Here is a 16519-nt window from a genome sequence, read left to right on the forward strand (position 1 = left end):
AATGGAAACATCCTTAAAATTGTGGAGCTGATGGCCAAGTTTGATGCTGTACTCCAGGAGCATCTAAGAAGAGTCACCACCCAAGAAACGTACACACACGACTACCTTGGAAAAACGATTCAAAATGAGATCATACAGTTACTGGCAACAAAAGTCAAACAGAAGATTGTGGCAGATCTGAAGTCAGCAAGATATTCTGTACTGCACATCTGACATCAGCCATAAGGAACAAATGACTTTAATAGTGCATTTTGTAACAACAACAGAACCTAGTGAAAATGTCCCTGCAATGGTGACTGTCAGAGAGCATTTTCTAGAATTTACTGACATTGATGTTACTACAGGAGCTGGTATGACAAATGTGCTTCTTGAAAAGCTGGAAGATATGGGAATTGCAATAGCTGACATGAGAGGAAAGAACAGAGGAGTGCAGACACGGATGCGAGAGTTAAACCCTCAAGCTTTTTTTGTCCCACGCAGTTCTCATTCATTGAACTTGGTGGTCAGTGATGCAGCATCAGCTTCTAGTGAGGCTGCTGATTTTTTAAATGTAATTCAAAGTATCTATGTATTTTTCTCTGCGTCAACCCATCGATGGCAAATTTTGAAGCAACATCTGGGAACATCCTCTCTGACACTGACACCACTGAGTGCCACACGATGGGAAAGTCGAGTGGAGGCAATAAAGCCTATCAGATACCAAATTGGGAAGATAGATGATGCCATAGTTGCCATTATGGAGGATAATGCTATGACGTGGGAGAACAGTGTCAGAAGGAAATGCAATCACCAGAAACAAACATAACTTCAAATTTGTGGCTTAGTGTTGTGGCATGTCATAGTGTTTGAAATAAATGTTGTAAGCAAGAGACTCCAAGGTGTTGACCTTGATATATCTGGAGCAATGGAACAACTGGACAAACCAAAGTCATACCTACAGTCTTACCAGTCAGATGAGGGATTTCAAAACGTTCTGAAGAGCGCACAGAAGTTAGCAGAGGAACTTCACACTGAAGCTATTTTCCCACCCATTCAAGAATATAAGAGTCACCGAAGAAGACGACATTTTGATTACGAGGCACGGGATAATCCCATAAGAGACCTCAAACAACAATTCAAAGTTGAATTCTTTAACCAGGTGCTAGATTGTGCAATAGTCAGTTGAAGAACGTTTCATGCAGCTCAAGAAACACAGCAGTATATTTGGGATGTTGTATGATATTCCAAAACTCCTCACTATACCTGAAGACCACCTACGTCAGCAATGCAGGGCACTAGAGACAGTGTTGACACATGATGACCTGCATGATATTGATACGAGTGAGTTAGGTGATGAACTGAAAGCCCTTTTCAAGATACATTTCAGTAAGATCAACTCCAAAGGCTGTTCTAGAATATATGTACACAAATAAAATGACCACCCTCTTTCCAAATGCTTTTGTTGCTCTGCGCATACTTCTAACACTTCCTAACAGTTGCCAGTGGAGAACACAGCTTCTCCAAGCTGAAGTTAATAAAAACACATCTATGCTCCACAATAACACAGGAGAGGCTGGTCGGCCTTGCAACCATCTCAATAGAGCATGAGCTGGCCCAGAGTGTGGACCTTCAGGAAGCAGTTCAAATCTTTGCAACCAAGAAGGCACGGAAAGCACCACTTTGATTATTCAAACAGAGAAAAATGCCAGTGTTTACTAGGCAGACAAGAAAAGTTACATTTGTTGTTCAGGCGTTTGAAAGTTAAGTGTTATTTAAAAATTTTTAACAAGGCATTTTAAGTTGTTAGTTCTCCTTTATTGGGGTAGGTAGCAGAGCAGTACCATGAGAGGAATAGAACAGGAAGAAGGCAGAATTGAGATCTTTCAAAGTTTTGGCCCAAGCGAGAGGGCATGGGGGCATCATTTGAGCTCCCCGCCTTAGGTGCCAAAATGTTGTGGGCCGGCCCTGCAAAGGAATAAATTCATTGGTTTAACTTTTTTTATATAAATATGCAAACCTTTTTTCCTTATGAAAATGTGCAGAAACAGACCACTTATTCTGTAGGACAATGACCTGTTTATGTAAGGAGGTTTTTATTTCTACATAAACAAATTTTATCATGGAAAACGTCAACTTTTTCCAAGGCAAAAACTAAACATCTAGTTTAAAACTTTCCAGATTGAGAGAAGTAACCTTTAACACTAACTACATTTAAAATTATAGGTATATTGAATAAGATTTGGTGGGTTTGTAACTCACGTTTATATTTTATTTAAGCCCTGCCAAAAATGAGGACAGCACCGGAAATTTCTGTTTCTAAAATATGTGCTTAATTTTTGAAATAATGAATACAAACGTTACATTTCAAACTTCCTGTATCTGCATCTATATTGTTTAAAAAGTGTCACACAATGTTATTCTTTATACAAATTGAGGACTGTACCTCGACTTTAAAAAAAGGCAATTTATACTAATCTTTACTCATGGCTGCCATCTGCTGTCAATTTCTATTTAGTTTGCATTCAAGGTCTAGGAAAACAGTTCACTTAGTTCATGGCAAAGCTCTGTCTTTTTAATAGTTAGTTTTTTTGTTTTTTGGTAAAATATCCACAAGGGGGTAGAAAAGTATTTAACTTTTTAAAAAACGTAATCGCCATATTCTAACAAGCCTTAGAAATCTGGCACCAGATTTACAGATGTGCCGAACAAGCAGCTTTCCCAATGCTCTTGTTGAGCACTTTTACAAGAAGTCTGGCTCTTTCATTTAGGTGCTTAAATGGGAGTTGTGTCATTGAAAATCTGGCACTCTCTGGATGAGTGTTTGCTAGGAAAAAAGGGTGTATTCTTAGTTTACCTCACGTTAGCCAGTAGCTAACTAATGTAAGAAATAATTCATGAAGAGACGGCGGTGTGTAGTTTTCACACACATTTTCAGGTAAAGCTAACCTCTAGGCTCCCCCGTGGTCTGTACACTTACCTGCCAACATGTGTGAAAACTACAAACTGTCTTGTCTTTCTTCACTACGGTTTCACTCAATATAGTTAGCATGTGCTCACTAACAGGAGGTAAGAACACACCCTTTTTTCTAATAAAGACAATCCACCGTGGGGGTTGATCATTTTTGAAAACCTAGTCCATGAGCTATAAATTGCCTGGCTCCTCTGCCAAAGTAAGCAATATCACAGCTCGCATAAACAGAAGAGTTTAGCATGGAAGGACTCCTGTTCAAGTTATTCCTTTAGAATGCACAATTTGTTGTTTCTTGCTTTGGTTTCGGTTTGGTTTTTGGGTTGGATTTTTTTAGGAATAAACATCTCATACTTAGTTTCTGCCTTGAAAGGTGAATATTTTGGAAAACAACAAATCTGAAGGCAGTTCAGAGACTGAACTGTAACTTGTGTGATAAAAACATAAAACAACCACTAAGTTACCAAAAATGTTAAAAATATCTCCACTATTCTGCTTCCTAATTCCAAAGAAAAATTCTATTAGCAAAAATTCCCCTGCAGTGTTTGATACACAAAATCCCCAGCACTGTCCAAATGCATGAGTCTGTGAAAATGAAATGAACTAGAAAATGTCTATTTTTGCTGTATAAAAGAGAAACGCAAATATTACACATACAATAAAAAAAATACAGTTTCGTTATCTCACATTTTACTATCAAGTAGGGTGGGTTTTTTTTAAACCTTTAAGTCTCTCAAAGTAAAATAAGGCTACAACCCAAACACATGAAACAAGCCAATGGGGCACTTCTATAGAGAGTCTTTCCATGGGCTCAAGGCTAAGGCAAAGCTATCCTTCTTTGGAGTGCAAAAGCACTAGTATTCTGCTTCTGCAGCAAAGTACCCCAACTTGTCCTTGAACAGAAAATGGAAAGTACAACCCTAGTCAACTGGACATAAACAAATGATGTTTTTTGTGCGTAAGAAACATAGCCCCTAAAAAGAAGAAAAGAATTTATAAAAGTGCACAAATAAGACAGGCAACTATAACAGAGAAAATTATTTAGAGGATAATTAGACATACCATCTAAAGGAAGACAACCCTTAGCTAACTAGTTTTCACAAAGGGAAGTAACGAAGTCCACTTTTTTAGATACCAATTTGGTTTTCTATTGCTGCTCAGGAGGTGAGATTTATCAATTGCCTATTTGGCTGGAGAGCCTAGATGACTCTCAAAGCTTCCATGAACTGGCAGCCATAGAAACTAGCAGCCATGGACATAAATATCTGCTGGATGGCTCCAATGAACTGAACAAAATGAACTGGGCAAAATATTGGGAACACTAAAAAGCCATGCAATATGCACCATATCATGATTTACAGACAGTAGTTCCCTGGGCAGCTGTGGGCATACGAAATAAAGAGGAACAGCCCTAGGTTTACCAGCCAAGGTATAACACTCTAACAAAACTAATCTGAAGGGAAAAATAAGCGGGGGGAGGGACAAATAAAGAAACTTTGTCTACCTGGTTTGGGTGTTGTATGAACAAGTTTAGCTGAATCTGATCGTTCACTAGATCCTGCACTGTCTTTATCTACACATGTCTGGGGAGGCTCTGACTCCACTTTCTTCATAGTTACTTCTTTTTTCATTTCCTCCTCCTCGTTATTATCTTCAGTCTCCACCCTCTCCATCTCCTCCACACTCAGAGGTTTCAGTTCAGATTGACTGATGTCAGATTCATTTTTTAATACAAAACTGCAAGCAACAGCATCCTCTCTGTGGGAATCCATAGGTTCTTCTGTAACTAAGATAGATGACAAACTGTCAATGTAAGACAGGCAATCCACATCCATACCACACCAAGGTTATTATATTAACATTCATGTGAATCCAAATCATTTAGAAGCTACAACAGCTAGCAAGAATGCAGACAGTTATGATCTTGACACAATCAATTTCAGAGTATCAAGATAGGAAATAGTAACATGTAAAAAAGAAGGGGGGGGCGGTGAGTATAATTGTCTTTGGCTTGTACAAAACATATCACTGGATTTTTATCCAACACTTAAAGAGATAGTCCACTTAAAAATCATTTCCAGATTTTGTTTTTTTAACCTTTTAATGTCACATGTAAAGCCCTACTTGAATTGTGGGATGACTGTCAAAAAATTGCGGCTGAGTTGCAGACAAGCCAGGGAAAAATGCAGAAAAGTAATAATGGACCTTATCATTTGTGGTAATAAAGTCCATTATTACTTTTCTGTGATTTTCTGCTGTCAGCTGCCTGAGGCTGAGAGCCAGGGGGGTTCCCGCTGTCAGCCACCGGTGCTGAGAGCGAGGGCCCAGGGCTGCCTGGACTCCCACTGTCAGTCCCACACACACGGCAGGGCTCCCACTGTCAAAACTGCGGTTGAAGCCTAATATTGCAGAATCCGCAATTTCCTCAGCATCGCAAGTTAAGTAGGACCTTAGTTGTGAGTAACAATTAAGATTATAATAAAAATATTCAAGAAAAGTCTATTTTTCCCACTTTTTAGGATTGGTTTTACAATCATGTTTCTCCTCCCCACCCAATATAGTCAGTCAGCTTCCAAAGAGCTGGGGGCCTATGCACACAGCATCAAGGGGAACTCAGGTTCAGAAGCAGATTTAGGCCTGAAACTACTTATAACTCAGACTGCTATTCTATCTTATTGATGGGAATAGAGCCTGCATTAACTCATGTGAGATATGCTGTAACCAGGGCCAGCTCTACCTTTTTTGCCGCCCCAAGCGGCAAAGCAAAGCAAAAAAAAAAAAGTGGCCGCAGCAGTGCCCCCGAAGAAGAAAAAATGAAAAAGCTGCTGCCAAACTGCCACCAAAGAATGGAAAAAAACAAACAAACTCAGAGTGCCACCCCAAGAACGGATAGAGTGCCATTCCTTCAGATTTGCTTGCCCAGGGACCTGCTTCCTTAGCTGGTGCCTAGAGCCGGCCCTGGTTGTAACAATTAGATTCATGTACTTGTGCTTCATGTACACTGGCAGACACCAATACTCTCCATTCCAATACCACAATACCTTGCGCAGTGCTGTCATAGAGACTCCAACATGCACAGCACTACATATCCTCTCTCTCCATCTTTACTATTTCCCTCTGCCTAGCCAACAACAGGCTTAAACGGCATAGAAAAAATTGTGATTGAATTTCATTATATAAATTATAGCTCACACTTTGCTCATGGCAACGTTCAAAACACTGTTGCACTTTCCCCATTTTACAAGTTTTTTCCAACATAAAAAAAGATAGTTATTGTTTGTTTACAATACCCTCTTAGAAGCCTGAAAAATCAAATGTCTTCTGTGTGCCACACATCCACGATAACAGCTGTTTGCTTTCTTAAAATGGAATAATTTCAACTAATCTCACTTCAAACAAGAAAGATACTCATACTAATAACCTGCTTTGGCAAAGCCAATAGAGGAAGCACAAAATAACTGCAAGGCTCACAAAAAAATTAGCCAGTTTTGTTTTTCTTTAAATTTCTCAGAGCTTTATTGAGTAGGGGCTCTTGTAATCACATATGGGAATAAGGGTCCCTCAAACACCCTTCCATTGATCTTGTTCAGATCGTGGCTTCAGTTACAGGGGTGAGACAAGGCTTGCCTGATACTCCTCTAGCTAGAAAGTGGCCAGGTACATGGTGGGGGAAGCAAGCTGCTACATGAAAAAAAAAAGTTAATCTTACTCCTCGACAGAAAAGGAAGTAGCACAGGAGGAATTGTCACAATTCATTCCTAGTCTGCTCTTGGGGCAATGTAGCCAATGTAGGGCAGGTTGTAAAGATACAGTATTTGGAATCCAACCAACAAACACTGAGGCTAGACTCTATCTTGTTTTTAGCTTTTTGTTTTGGTTTTGTTTTTTTAAATTACAGTACTTCTTACCTACCCCACACCTCCCATTAAACTTTCAAAGCCCCTTTCAGGGCCTGAACTATTTCTAAAAACATAGTAGACTACAGTAGCTCTTCTGTGGGAATAATCCTCACACTTTTTCAATGACCAAGAATTTCTTACCATCACCAGCCACTTTGGAAGAATCCCCTTTAGCAAGAAATTTCAACATTTTCTTTAGAACTTTCTTGTGAGATTTGGAAGGTTGAAAATGTAAAGGTCGACATCTAAAATGGGAAATCAAATATTTTTAAATATTCTTTTTTTTTTTTTTACAAGAAATATAGTTAAAAGAAAATGAACTCTAGAAAGTTATAATAAAGAAAAATAAATAGTTGTATGAAATACTATAACTCATTTCTTGTCTATTTAAATTCCCTTGTAACCACTAGCTCAACTACTTTATTAAAAGGATTATTTTCAAGTTGCTGACCTTATGTTACATGGATGCCTTTACAATATGCACCTTTATACACTCTTACAACTGTATATGGATAAAAGAGTACATTCTCATTAAAAAATATAAAGCGAGTTTTATTGCTTGAGAAAAGAACTTATTGAGAGTCATCCAGTTATCCAAAGAACAGCTTCCTTGATACTACCCACCACCATTATCAGGAAGTAAAGGTAGTTCATTCTCCATGACTAGTCAATCCATAGTATTTCCGTTTGAGGATACTAAAAAGAGTGCTTGTAGGATGCAGACACATCCATTAAGAGCCAGTCTGCAACCAACAACTCATTTCATGTACGCCTTCACATAACTGCTACTCTGAGCTGGCAATCTAGATGAAATAGGCCAGGATGCATTCATGACTGGATGGTGCAGGAAAATAGAAAGAGATTATGAAGCCTGTCGTAGTTAACATGAACCCACTTATGTCTTATTTAACAGTCAAAGAACACAATAGCATTCAAAAGTAGGCTTACCATCCAACTGATTATTTTAAGCAGGAGGAACTAAAACACCCTGAATAACCATGTTTGTATGACCACGATCTCAACTGGAAATGATCAAGCCAAGTTATTTTTAAACACGTGGCCCTAGATGTTATTATTTTTCTCACTACTATCATGTTTTAAATTATTCCTTTTATCTGTAACACAGCTTTAAAGGCACTATTAACATGGAATAAGCTCTTACCTTATTGTATACTGAGGACAACACGTTTGATTCATAATGGGCTTGTAGACATACTTCCCACTTCTAAAAATTATAATAAAATACTTCATTAAACTTATAATGATGTTTGTTATAAGTACAAAACAAAATTCATTCACAGAAATTTCTAAATTGTTCTAAAAACACATGAAACTGTTCCTGCAAGAAATATGAAAATCCTGTACTGAATAGAGTAACAAAACTGAAATAGCAAGTTCTTTAGCATTTTCACCAACCTGCTACATCGAAGCACTTCCACATTCAAATTTTATCAAGTCATATTTAAGTCTTTCAATAATGCCATCTGAGGCCTGGAAACACAACTATGAAAGACTCTTATCTTGATCATGCAGCTCCATCCCCTATGGAACTTTTCAACACCTTCCTATATGATTGTTAAAAAAAAAGTGTCTTAACTAGAATATAAATTATAGTGATCTCCAATTCTCTGTAATTAGAAGCAGAATAGGGCTTGGAAAATCTACTTGACTATTACTATGGATGCTTATCCTGGAGCGTGGAGGGGCCTAAACTAACAATTTCTACACAATGTGAGATTCCTATTTTTATTTTTTTATTTTTTTAAGTTATATGCCTAGTTCTTATAATTGCAGATGTTTCCTGATACAGGACTGTTTTTCTGAGTCTCCAGACCTATACCTCCAAGTGTCATCTGTTTGCTCACAGCTTTTGCAAGCCACAACCAAGTCAAGTTGGAATGACTTGACAAGTTAGAATGGTCAATTTCATGAATACTGTAGAGACCTGGACAACAGTGAAACTGACAAGAATCAGGATCATGGCAATTCTGTACTTCTGCTACTGCTCCTTGGGAAAACTATGAGCAACTGTGGAGGCAAGTATTGGTATCCACAGAGTAGGAAAACCAAAACAATAGAAGCTAGGGAAAAGGTAAAGTAGCATTCCTCCTTGCAGCAACCACAAGACTCTGGGTTAGGGGACAGAGGGAGGTGAAACAATGATTTCTTCCTCAAATACAGAAATTCAGCTTCAAATTCATTACCCCGTCCCCACTAGTCAAAGTTTGATACAAAAGACGGCATCTACAAAAATACTCAAGGATAGCACCTTGATAAGAATCCTGGAACAGTGGTTTTCAAACTGCGGGTCGCAGCCCAGTACTGGGTCGCAGCGAATCCCCTGCCCCAGCCCTGAGCCCCCCCAAACCCAGAGCCCCCTCCAGTACCCCAAACCCCTCATTCCCGGCACCACCCCAGACCCTGCACCCACAGCCCAGAGCCCTGACCCTCTCCTGCACCCCAACCCCTTGCCCCAGCCCAGAGCCCTCTCCCACACCCTGAACCCCTCATTCCCAGCACCACCCCGCAGCCCTCACTCCTGATCCCCAACCCTCTGCCCCAGCCCTGAGCCCATCCCATACCTCAAACCCCTCATTCCCAGCTCTGCTGGGTCACGGGCATCAACAATTTTCTTCAACTGGGTCATCAGAAAAAAAGTTGGAAAACCACTGTCCTAGAATACACCCCTTTTATTGATAGTTGGAGCATGAGCTGGGATTCTCAATGGGGTATTTTTTCATATCTGCCGCTAGTGAGAAGGGTTAGCCTCTGGCCAGTAGTTCTCTGATGAAAGTTTTGAGAGCTGACACATGAATAAAAATCATATCTGTATGGCAGTTCTCTTATTTACTAACAAGAAGTACTTGAAACGTTCTTTTGAACAAAATATGTTTTCTTCTTTCATGCATACTGTACAAATAAATTATTGCATATCATTCATAACAGGAATGTTACAGATATGTTTTAAATATTTCAGTTTTTAAAGGTTATGACACACTTCATTCATTTCTCCATGCAGGGGGATGCTAGAGTTGGTTACCACATCCATATCTTCCAACTTTGAAGGGGGTGGGGGGAATTGTGAAAAGAACTTTCTCCAGATTGACCCAACTCATGCAATTACAGATTATCTGGATTAGAGTAACATTTTCAAGATGTATAAAGTACTTCAGTATTGTTCTAAAACAAACACCAAGACATAATAATGAAGTGCCTAACATTAGGCTCCTAAACCCATATTTAGTCATCTGATTACATAGTTGGATTTTCGTAAGTACTGGGTACCTAGCAGCTTCCACTGAAGTCAACTGCTGGGTGCTCAGTACTTTTAAAAACCCAGTCATTTATTTGAATGACTAAATACAGGATTAGAAGCCTGACTTTAGGCACCCACTTTTTTTCAAGTCTTAGTCAAAGGATGGAAGTCATCTAGTGTCACAATCTCCAAAGGAAAAAGTAGGCCTCATATTAAATATTTAAGTATTTTTGTATTAAGGATCATTCAAATGGACACAATTTAAAAACAGTATGTTATAAGCAAATACGTATTCACCTATGTTGGTGAAAGTTTTGAAAATTGAATTCATCTGCCATAATTTATACTTTTGCACACTGCATTTATATCAGCTAGGACAAGGAAAATCATTTTCAGTTCCTCAGTGCTGCAATGTGTGTATTTGTTTAAATATAACTGTTTTCACTTTTCTATCTAATTAGTGAACTATTCTATTGATCTTAGGTATTATGAAAGCTTTTTCTTCCTTAAACAAAATATAAACTTTGGACCAAGCTTAAAATGACAGCATCCCTTTGAAGATTGTTTTTCTTAATTTACCTTCGCCATCCTCTGTCTATAAGATCCTGGTAATCTTGAACGGTCATTGAATGCGCCCACATGCCTGTAATGAACAACAGGTCACTGTCACAGTTATATTTAAAACATTAAAATTTAAGCAATTTCTACTGAAAGCTTACTCTAAATCTAAAAGATTAATTTGGGATTTCTTCTAACACAATTTTTTGGAGAAACAGTTTCTTGTATTTCTAAACTTCATATTAACCATTTCAATGAATAAAGAGACAAAAAACAATGGAAAGTTTGTTAAGAGGCGATTTAAAAATAGGCAATGGAAAACAGGACTGAAGTAAAACTGAAAGTCAATCATCCAATTAATTTAAATTTAGAACATTTTACTGTCAAATAGTCACTGTGTTTAACTGTATTAAAATACTTATGTGTTTTGTCATTTTAGCTTTTTATTCAAATACATCCATGTAAAATGTAGAACAGACTTTATAATCTGGTTATATTTATTAGTTCCCCAAATTCCCCACTGACAAATGTCTGAAAGAGACAATCACAAATAGTTCCCCAATTTTAAGGTGATGCCATTCAAGGCTAAGAGCAAAATACCCCACTTCTTAGATGTGAGTAGCTCAGGATATATTTGTAAGGTCACCTGTTGCAGATAAATTTATACCAGGAGTTTCAGTTCCTTAACTCGAGAAGAAATGGCAAAACAAAATGCAGATGAAAGGGCACACAGTAATGGGAGGAATTATCCAAGTTTCTTCCTGTGCCTACTATGCTATCAGTTACAGCGGTACCTACCACAGTGGTGGTTCTGATAAAGACTTTAAAACAGGATTCCAAATTCCCAACATGAAAAGATTAGAATTAGTACCATATTACCTGACACTGGGACTCTGAACGCAAGAAACAGAGCACTCCTCAAGCCAAGAGAAGCAAGATAGACCATAAAATGGCCTGAACTGTACAGGTGGTTAGGGCAAGTGCACAGAATATAACCACAGACAGCTATCAGTATAGGGCCTAACCTTGCAGATCCTTAAAGTAGGTCTACGCAGGAAAGTTTAACCAGTTATACCAGTATAATTCCAGAATAAAGTTGGTTTTGGGTTTTTTGTTTGTTTGGGTTTGGGGGGGGGGGGGGGGAGTAATCTTGAACTCCTTCCAAAGCAGCATAAGCTAAACCAAAAAAAGCCACTTTTATTCCAAAACAAGAATGTCCACACACGTATATCAGTTTAAATTCACAGCTTAGCTTATACTAATATAACTTTCCCGTGTAGACAAGCCCTTACTCACAAGAATAATCTACCTGAAAACAGCAGACCTACTTGTATGAATATAATGCTGTGTTCTTGGGTGGGGACTGAACCCTGGAAGCATTACAGCTGGTCAGGAACTTTCCAGCCAAACAGTTTCAAAGGAAAATGCAAACGTGTTGAATCTGAAATATTTCACGGAAACGTCTCAGGTTTGACAAACTCCATCAGAAGCCAGCCTATTTTTCTGGTGTGTTGCTGAGGAGCCTGGGCTTCCAGAGTCTGTGGCAGCCCCACTGTGTGGACTGCAGCCAAGGTTGGGGAACACAGGGCTAAGAACCAGCTTAAGAGGGGACTCTCAGGGTATATCTAGCTCAAGCCACCATGCTAAAATAGCTCCGTGGATGTTTCAGCTCAGGGTCACGGGCCTACGGGGTCGGGTGGGCTTGAGAGCCTGAGCCATAATGTCCACATTGCTATCTTTAGCTCAATAGCTCAAGCCCCACTCCATGTTTTATAAAAAGATGTTTATAAGTGTGAATAAAATGTAACTGGAATATGCTTTCTGCAAAAGGTCTCTTGTAAGGTAGCATTACAAAGCTTATAATCTACTAAGTGTGTTCATCCTATTTGTATGAATGCATCATTCTTGTATCTGAAGCTAGAAATGTGAAGTATTACTCTGAGGTCCTATTGTAATTATGCAAAGTGTGAGCCATTAATGGTGGTTTAGAATCTTGATGGCTCCCATTGACTAGGATAATTAAGCATAGATGGCTCTGTTTACCTGCAAGCCTCCACTGTATATGTGCAGCCAGTCCTGGAAGAAGGGGGGGGGGGGGGCTCACAGAACATGTCACATGATACTGGAATCCATCTTTAGCCTGGTGCTTTTCCATTTAGGAGGAGGGGTGGGACCCAGAGAGACAAAAGATTCCTGCCTTGGGCCAAAGCTATAAAAGGGGGTGGAACAGAACAAAGGGGCTGCCAATCATGAGAAACCCCCTAGTTACCACCTGAGCTGGAACTAACAAGAACTGTTCCAGGGGAAATGATTGGGTCGAGACTAGGAAGAAGTCTATATCTGTGAAAGAAGCTTATTGGAACATCTCTAAGGGGGAAATTTACCTGTATTCAGTTTCTTAATGTATTAGGCTTAGACTTGCATATTTTGTTTTATTTTGCTTGGTAATTCACTTTATTCTCAAAAAAAACAGGAGTACTTGTGGCACCTTAAAGACTAACAAATTTATTTAAGCATGAGCTTTCGTGAGCTACAGCTCACGAAGAAGTGAGCTGTAGCTCATGAAAGCTCATGCTTAAATAAATGTGTTAGTCTTTAAGGTGCCACAAGTACTCCTGTTTTTTTTGCGGATACAGACTAACACGGCTGCTACTCTGAAACCTCACTTTATTCTGTTATTACTCTGAACCACTTAAATCCTACTTTTTATACTTAATAAAATCACTTTTGTTTATTAACTAACCCAGAGTAAGTGATTAGTACCTGGGGGAGCAAACAGTTGTGCATCTCCCTCTATCAGTGTTATAGAGGGCGGACAATTTATGAGTTTATCCTGTATAATCTTTATACAGAGTAAAACGGATTTATTTGGGGTTTGGATCCCTTTGGGAGCTAGGTGTCTGGGTGCTGGAGATAGGTGATCTGCTGAGCAGTTTCTGGTTAAAGTCTGCAGCTTTGGGGGCATGGACCAGACCTGGGTCTGTGTTTGCAGATGGCTAGTGTGGCTCAACAAGGCAGGGTTCTGAAATCCGAAGCTGGCAGGGAAAACGGGCTCAGAGGCAAATTCAGCACTTGAGGTGACAGTCTCAAGGGGGTTTCTGTGACCAAACCTGTCACACCAGTTCAAAACGGGACTCAGGGTATGTCTTGCTCAAGCCACCATGATAAAATAGCTACGTGGATGTTCCAGCTCAGGATCACAGGCCTACGGGGTCGGGTGGGCTTGAGAGCCTGAGCCGTAATGTCCACATAGCTATCTTTAGCTCAATAGCTCAGGCCCTACTAGTGCAAGTCTGTCTACCCAGGCTGGGATACAACTCCCACCAATTATAGGTGAAGTTCTTGGTTAAAGAATAAGAGACTAACTGTGTGATAATCTGAATTATTTTGGAAAACTGAAAGTTGTCTTGTTTTTTTTTGTTTCGTTAGTCACCCAGGAAATTATGGCTAATCTTGAAAAGTTAATTTGATTGAATTTCCCCCCTGTAGTGTAAGGAGTTCTGGTAGAAAACCTCACTCCAATGGTTGTGGTGGAAGAACATGTGTGAGAAAATATGTATAAGAGAGTATTAGCCTAGTATAGATTTTAACTTTTTGTGTTTCAAATAGAACTTTTTTTGCTTAGTTTCAATGTCTATTTCTATTAAAAGGAAAACTATTTGAAGAGGAAAAAAAAAAAAAACCACCGCAGCACAGACATACCCTGAGGGCTTCCAGCTTCCTGGCTCTGCAGCTAGGAGTCTGGATGTCCTGAGAGGGGCATCCAGGGTTTGCAACTCTGGGGCAGCCCTGCAGCTTTGACTGTCTTGGGCTAGAGATACCTGGGCTTCTAGACTTCCAGGCTGGATGGCTGGCTGGCCCAGCAACTCCCACAGAAGCCCTGTTGTGCATCCAGCCATGAGTAGTCCACATGGTGGGGCAGCCCCCCAATTACAGACCCTGTAAGCCTCTGCAGCTGCTGCATGAAATTGACATGATTCTTGTCAGTTTCACACTGCCCAACACTGAATAGCTACTTATACTTGCAAAAAGTACATCTAGACAAATCATTAAAATTATGATCATAATTAAATACCCATCTATTAATAGTGTAAAAACAATATTTAAATGTTTCCTTTTTAGAGCTGAAAGTCTTTCACAAATAATATTAATATTTGATTATGAAATAAGTAAATATTATTCCTGTGTTAAGAATAGGCAAATTGAGGCCCACACAGGTATGGGGATACATTTTCAAACCTATGTACCTAACTTTTCAGTGACTACAGCTCCCCCTGAGTTCAGTTACAAGTTGGGGGTTCTAAGCACCTCGAATGTCAAGATCTAGGTTCTTTGAAGCTAGGAATCCAAAAACGGAAGCACCCACATTAGAGGCCAGGTTTGAAAGTTTGGCTTTAAGTGACTTGCAAGGTCATGTTGCAAGTCAGCAGCAAGGTCAGACACATCCCATACCCCTCCTGACTATCAATCTGAATGCCAGCTTCCCTCAGTCCACAAATGCTACATCTCCCACAGCCAAAAATGGCATAGCCTACTTTAAGGAGATCTTTTTAAAACTTTTGGGAGTGAATGGCACACATGTAAACTCTACACAGATACAGGCTTGATAGAAATTGGGGAGGGGGGGGGAAAGCAGGGCTCACAAAAAGGCTTAAGAGGAGAAGGGGCAGCTTTTGTCAAGGTATTTTAATATGAAGAGGTTGCTACTGGATCTTAACCCTCAGAGCCTACCCCTTCCACCAGCCAACCTATGAACGTGCCCGGTTCCCACACTTCCCTCAGCCCAAAATAAACAAAGAAGCACCCATGCTCTCAAGTCCCCTCTCTCCCAGTCCCAACGTCTCTTCTTCTCCCCTGGCCCCCTTCACACGGGCAACTCTCCCTGTCCTGCAGCCAGAAACAAACCAATCCCCTCAGCTACACTGCCCGCATCAGTCCCTCCCCATAGGCCCGCCCGCCCAACTGCCCCTCAGTCCCCTTTAACCTGTCCCGGGGCCCCTCAGCTCCAGCAACCACCCCCCGGCTACTCCTCCATCTCCCCGCGCCCAGTGTCCTACCCGCCAGCCCCCACCCCGGGGAGGTCCCGGCCCGCACCGTGGGAGAGGTTGCCAGTCACGTTCTTGCAGTAGCCGCAGCGGTAGCCGGCCTCTCCCCCGAAGTACTCCACGATGCTCGAGGAGCGGTCGGCCGCCGCCATTTTCCCCACGGTCCGCACTGACCCACCACCTCAGGGCAGCACCGGGCCTGGAACCCTACCAGCGACCCCGGGAAACCCGGAAGCAGCCGTCGCCGCCGTTATGGGCAAGCCCGGCTTGCTTGCGTCATCATAGGCAGGAACACGGTCATAAACTCCGCCATCTTTACTAAGGGCAGCCCACAGGTTTTCCAGTAGAAATACAGGGGCGGGTCCGTCCTCTTTACTAAGGGCACGGGAGCTTCCTCGAGGAGAACGGGGGTGGGTTCCGAGGTCCCAGTTTCCCAGCGGTATGCCAGGCCTCCGGCACAGCCCGGTGGTAGTCGGGATGCCCCGCCTGTGTCGGGCGGGCTGTACCTCTGCCCAGGCACCTGCGGAGGTGCTGTGTACTCCGGCCCAGGTAGAGAGGGCTGCGCCCTGCTCCCGGGCGGGCAGTGCACGAAGATCGGGGCGGCCTGCTCGGCATTTGCGAGAGCTGGTGGTGCAGGGCTTGTTTCTAGCCCAGCCCTTTACCCACTTACCACTGGAGACTTTCCCCTGGGCAGAGGCGCAGTAGCCACACGGGTAGCCCTCCTTCCCGCCGCTGTACTCCACTACGGTACAGTGCATCGTGCACAGCCGCCCGAGCTTGCTTAGCTCCCACCCGGCTACGGACTGCACCCTGC

At 41.2% G+C, this 16519-nt stretch overlaps 1 protein-coding gene across 14 annotated transcripts in view; it reads right to left on the minus strand.

Moving 5' to 3' along the window:
• ATE1 (arginyltransferase 1) overlaps positions 1-16519 on the minus strand; it is a 160655-nt gene extending 144136 nt beyond the window's left edge. For 2 of the 14 annotated variants that reach the window (XR_005582743.1, XM_039481174.1), the window contains exons 1-5: positions 15755-16042; positions 10682-10745; positions 8009-8071; positions 6988-7091; positions 4452-4733 (exon numbers count right to left, since the gene is read on the minus strand). Coding sequence is in view for 13 of the 14 variants with exons in the window: in XM_039481174.1 (XP_039337108.1) it covers positions 4452-4733; positions 6988-7091; positions 8009-8071; positions 10682-10745; positions 15755-15857 (616 nt within the window). In the remaining variant the exon portion in view is untranslated. Of the gene's footprint in view, positions 1-4451; positions 4734-6987; positions 7092-8008; positions 8072-10681; positions 10746-11988; positions 12089-15754; positions 16045-16375 lie in introns of those variants that run through there. The other 12 variants (XM_039481171.1, XM_039481170.1, XM_039481165.1 and 9 more) reach the window with 11 other exon arrangements.

This window comes from Mauremys reevesii, linkage group 7, assembly GCF_016161935.1.
Source record: "Mauremys reevesii isolate NIE-2019 linkage group 7, ASM1616193v1, whole genome shotgun sequence".
Classification (NCBI taxonomy): domain Eukaryota; kingdom Metazoa; phylum Chordata; order Testudines; family Geoemydidae; genus Mauremys; species Mauremys reevesii.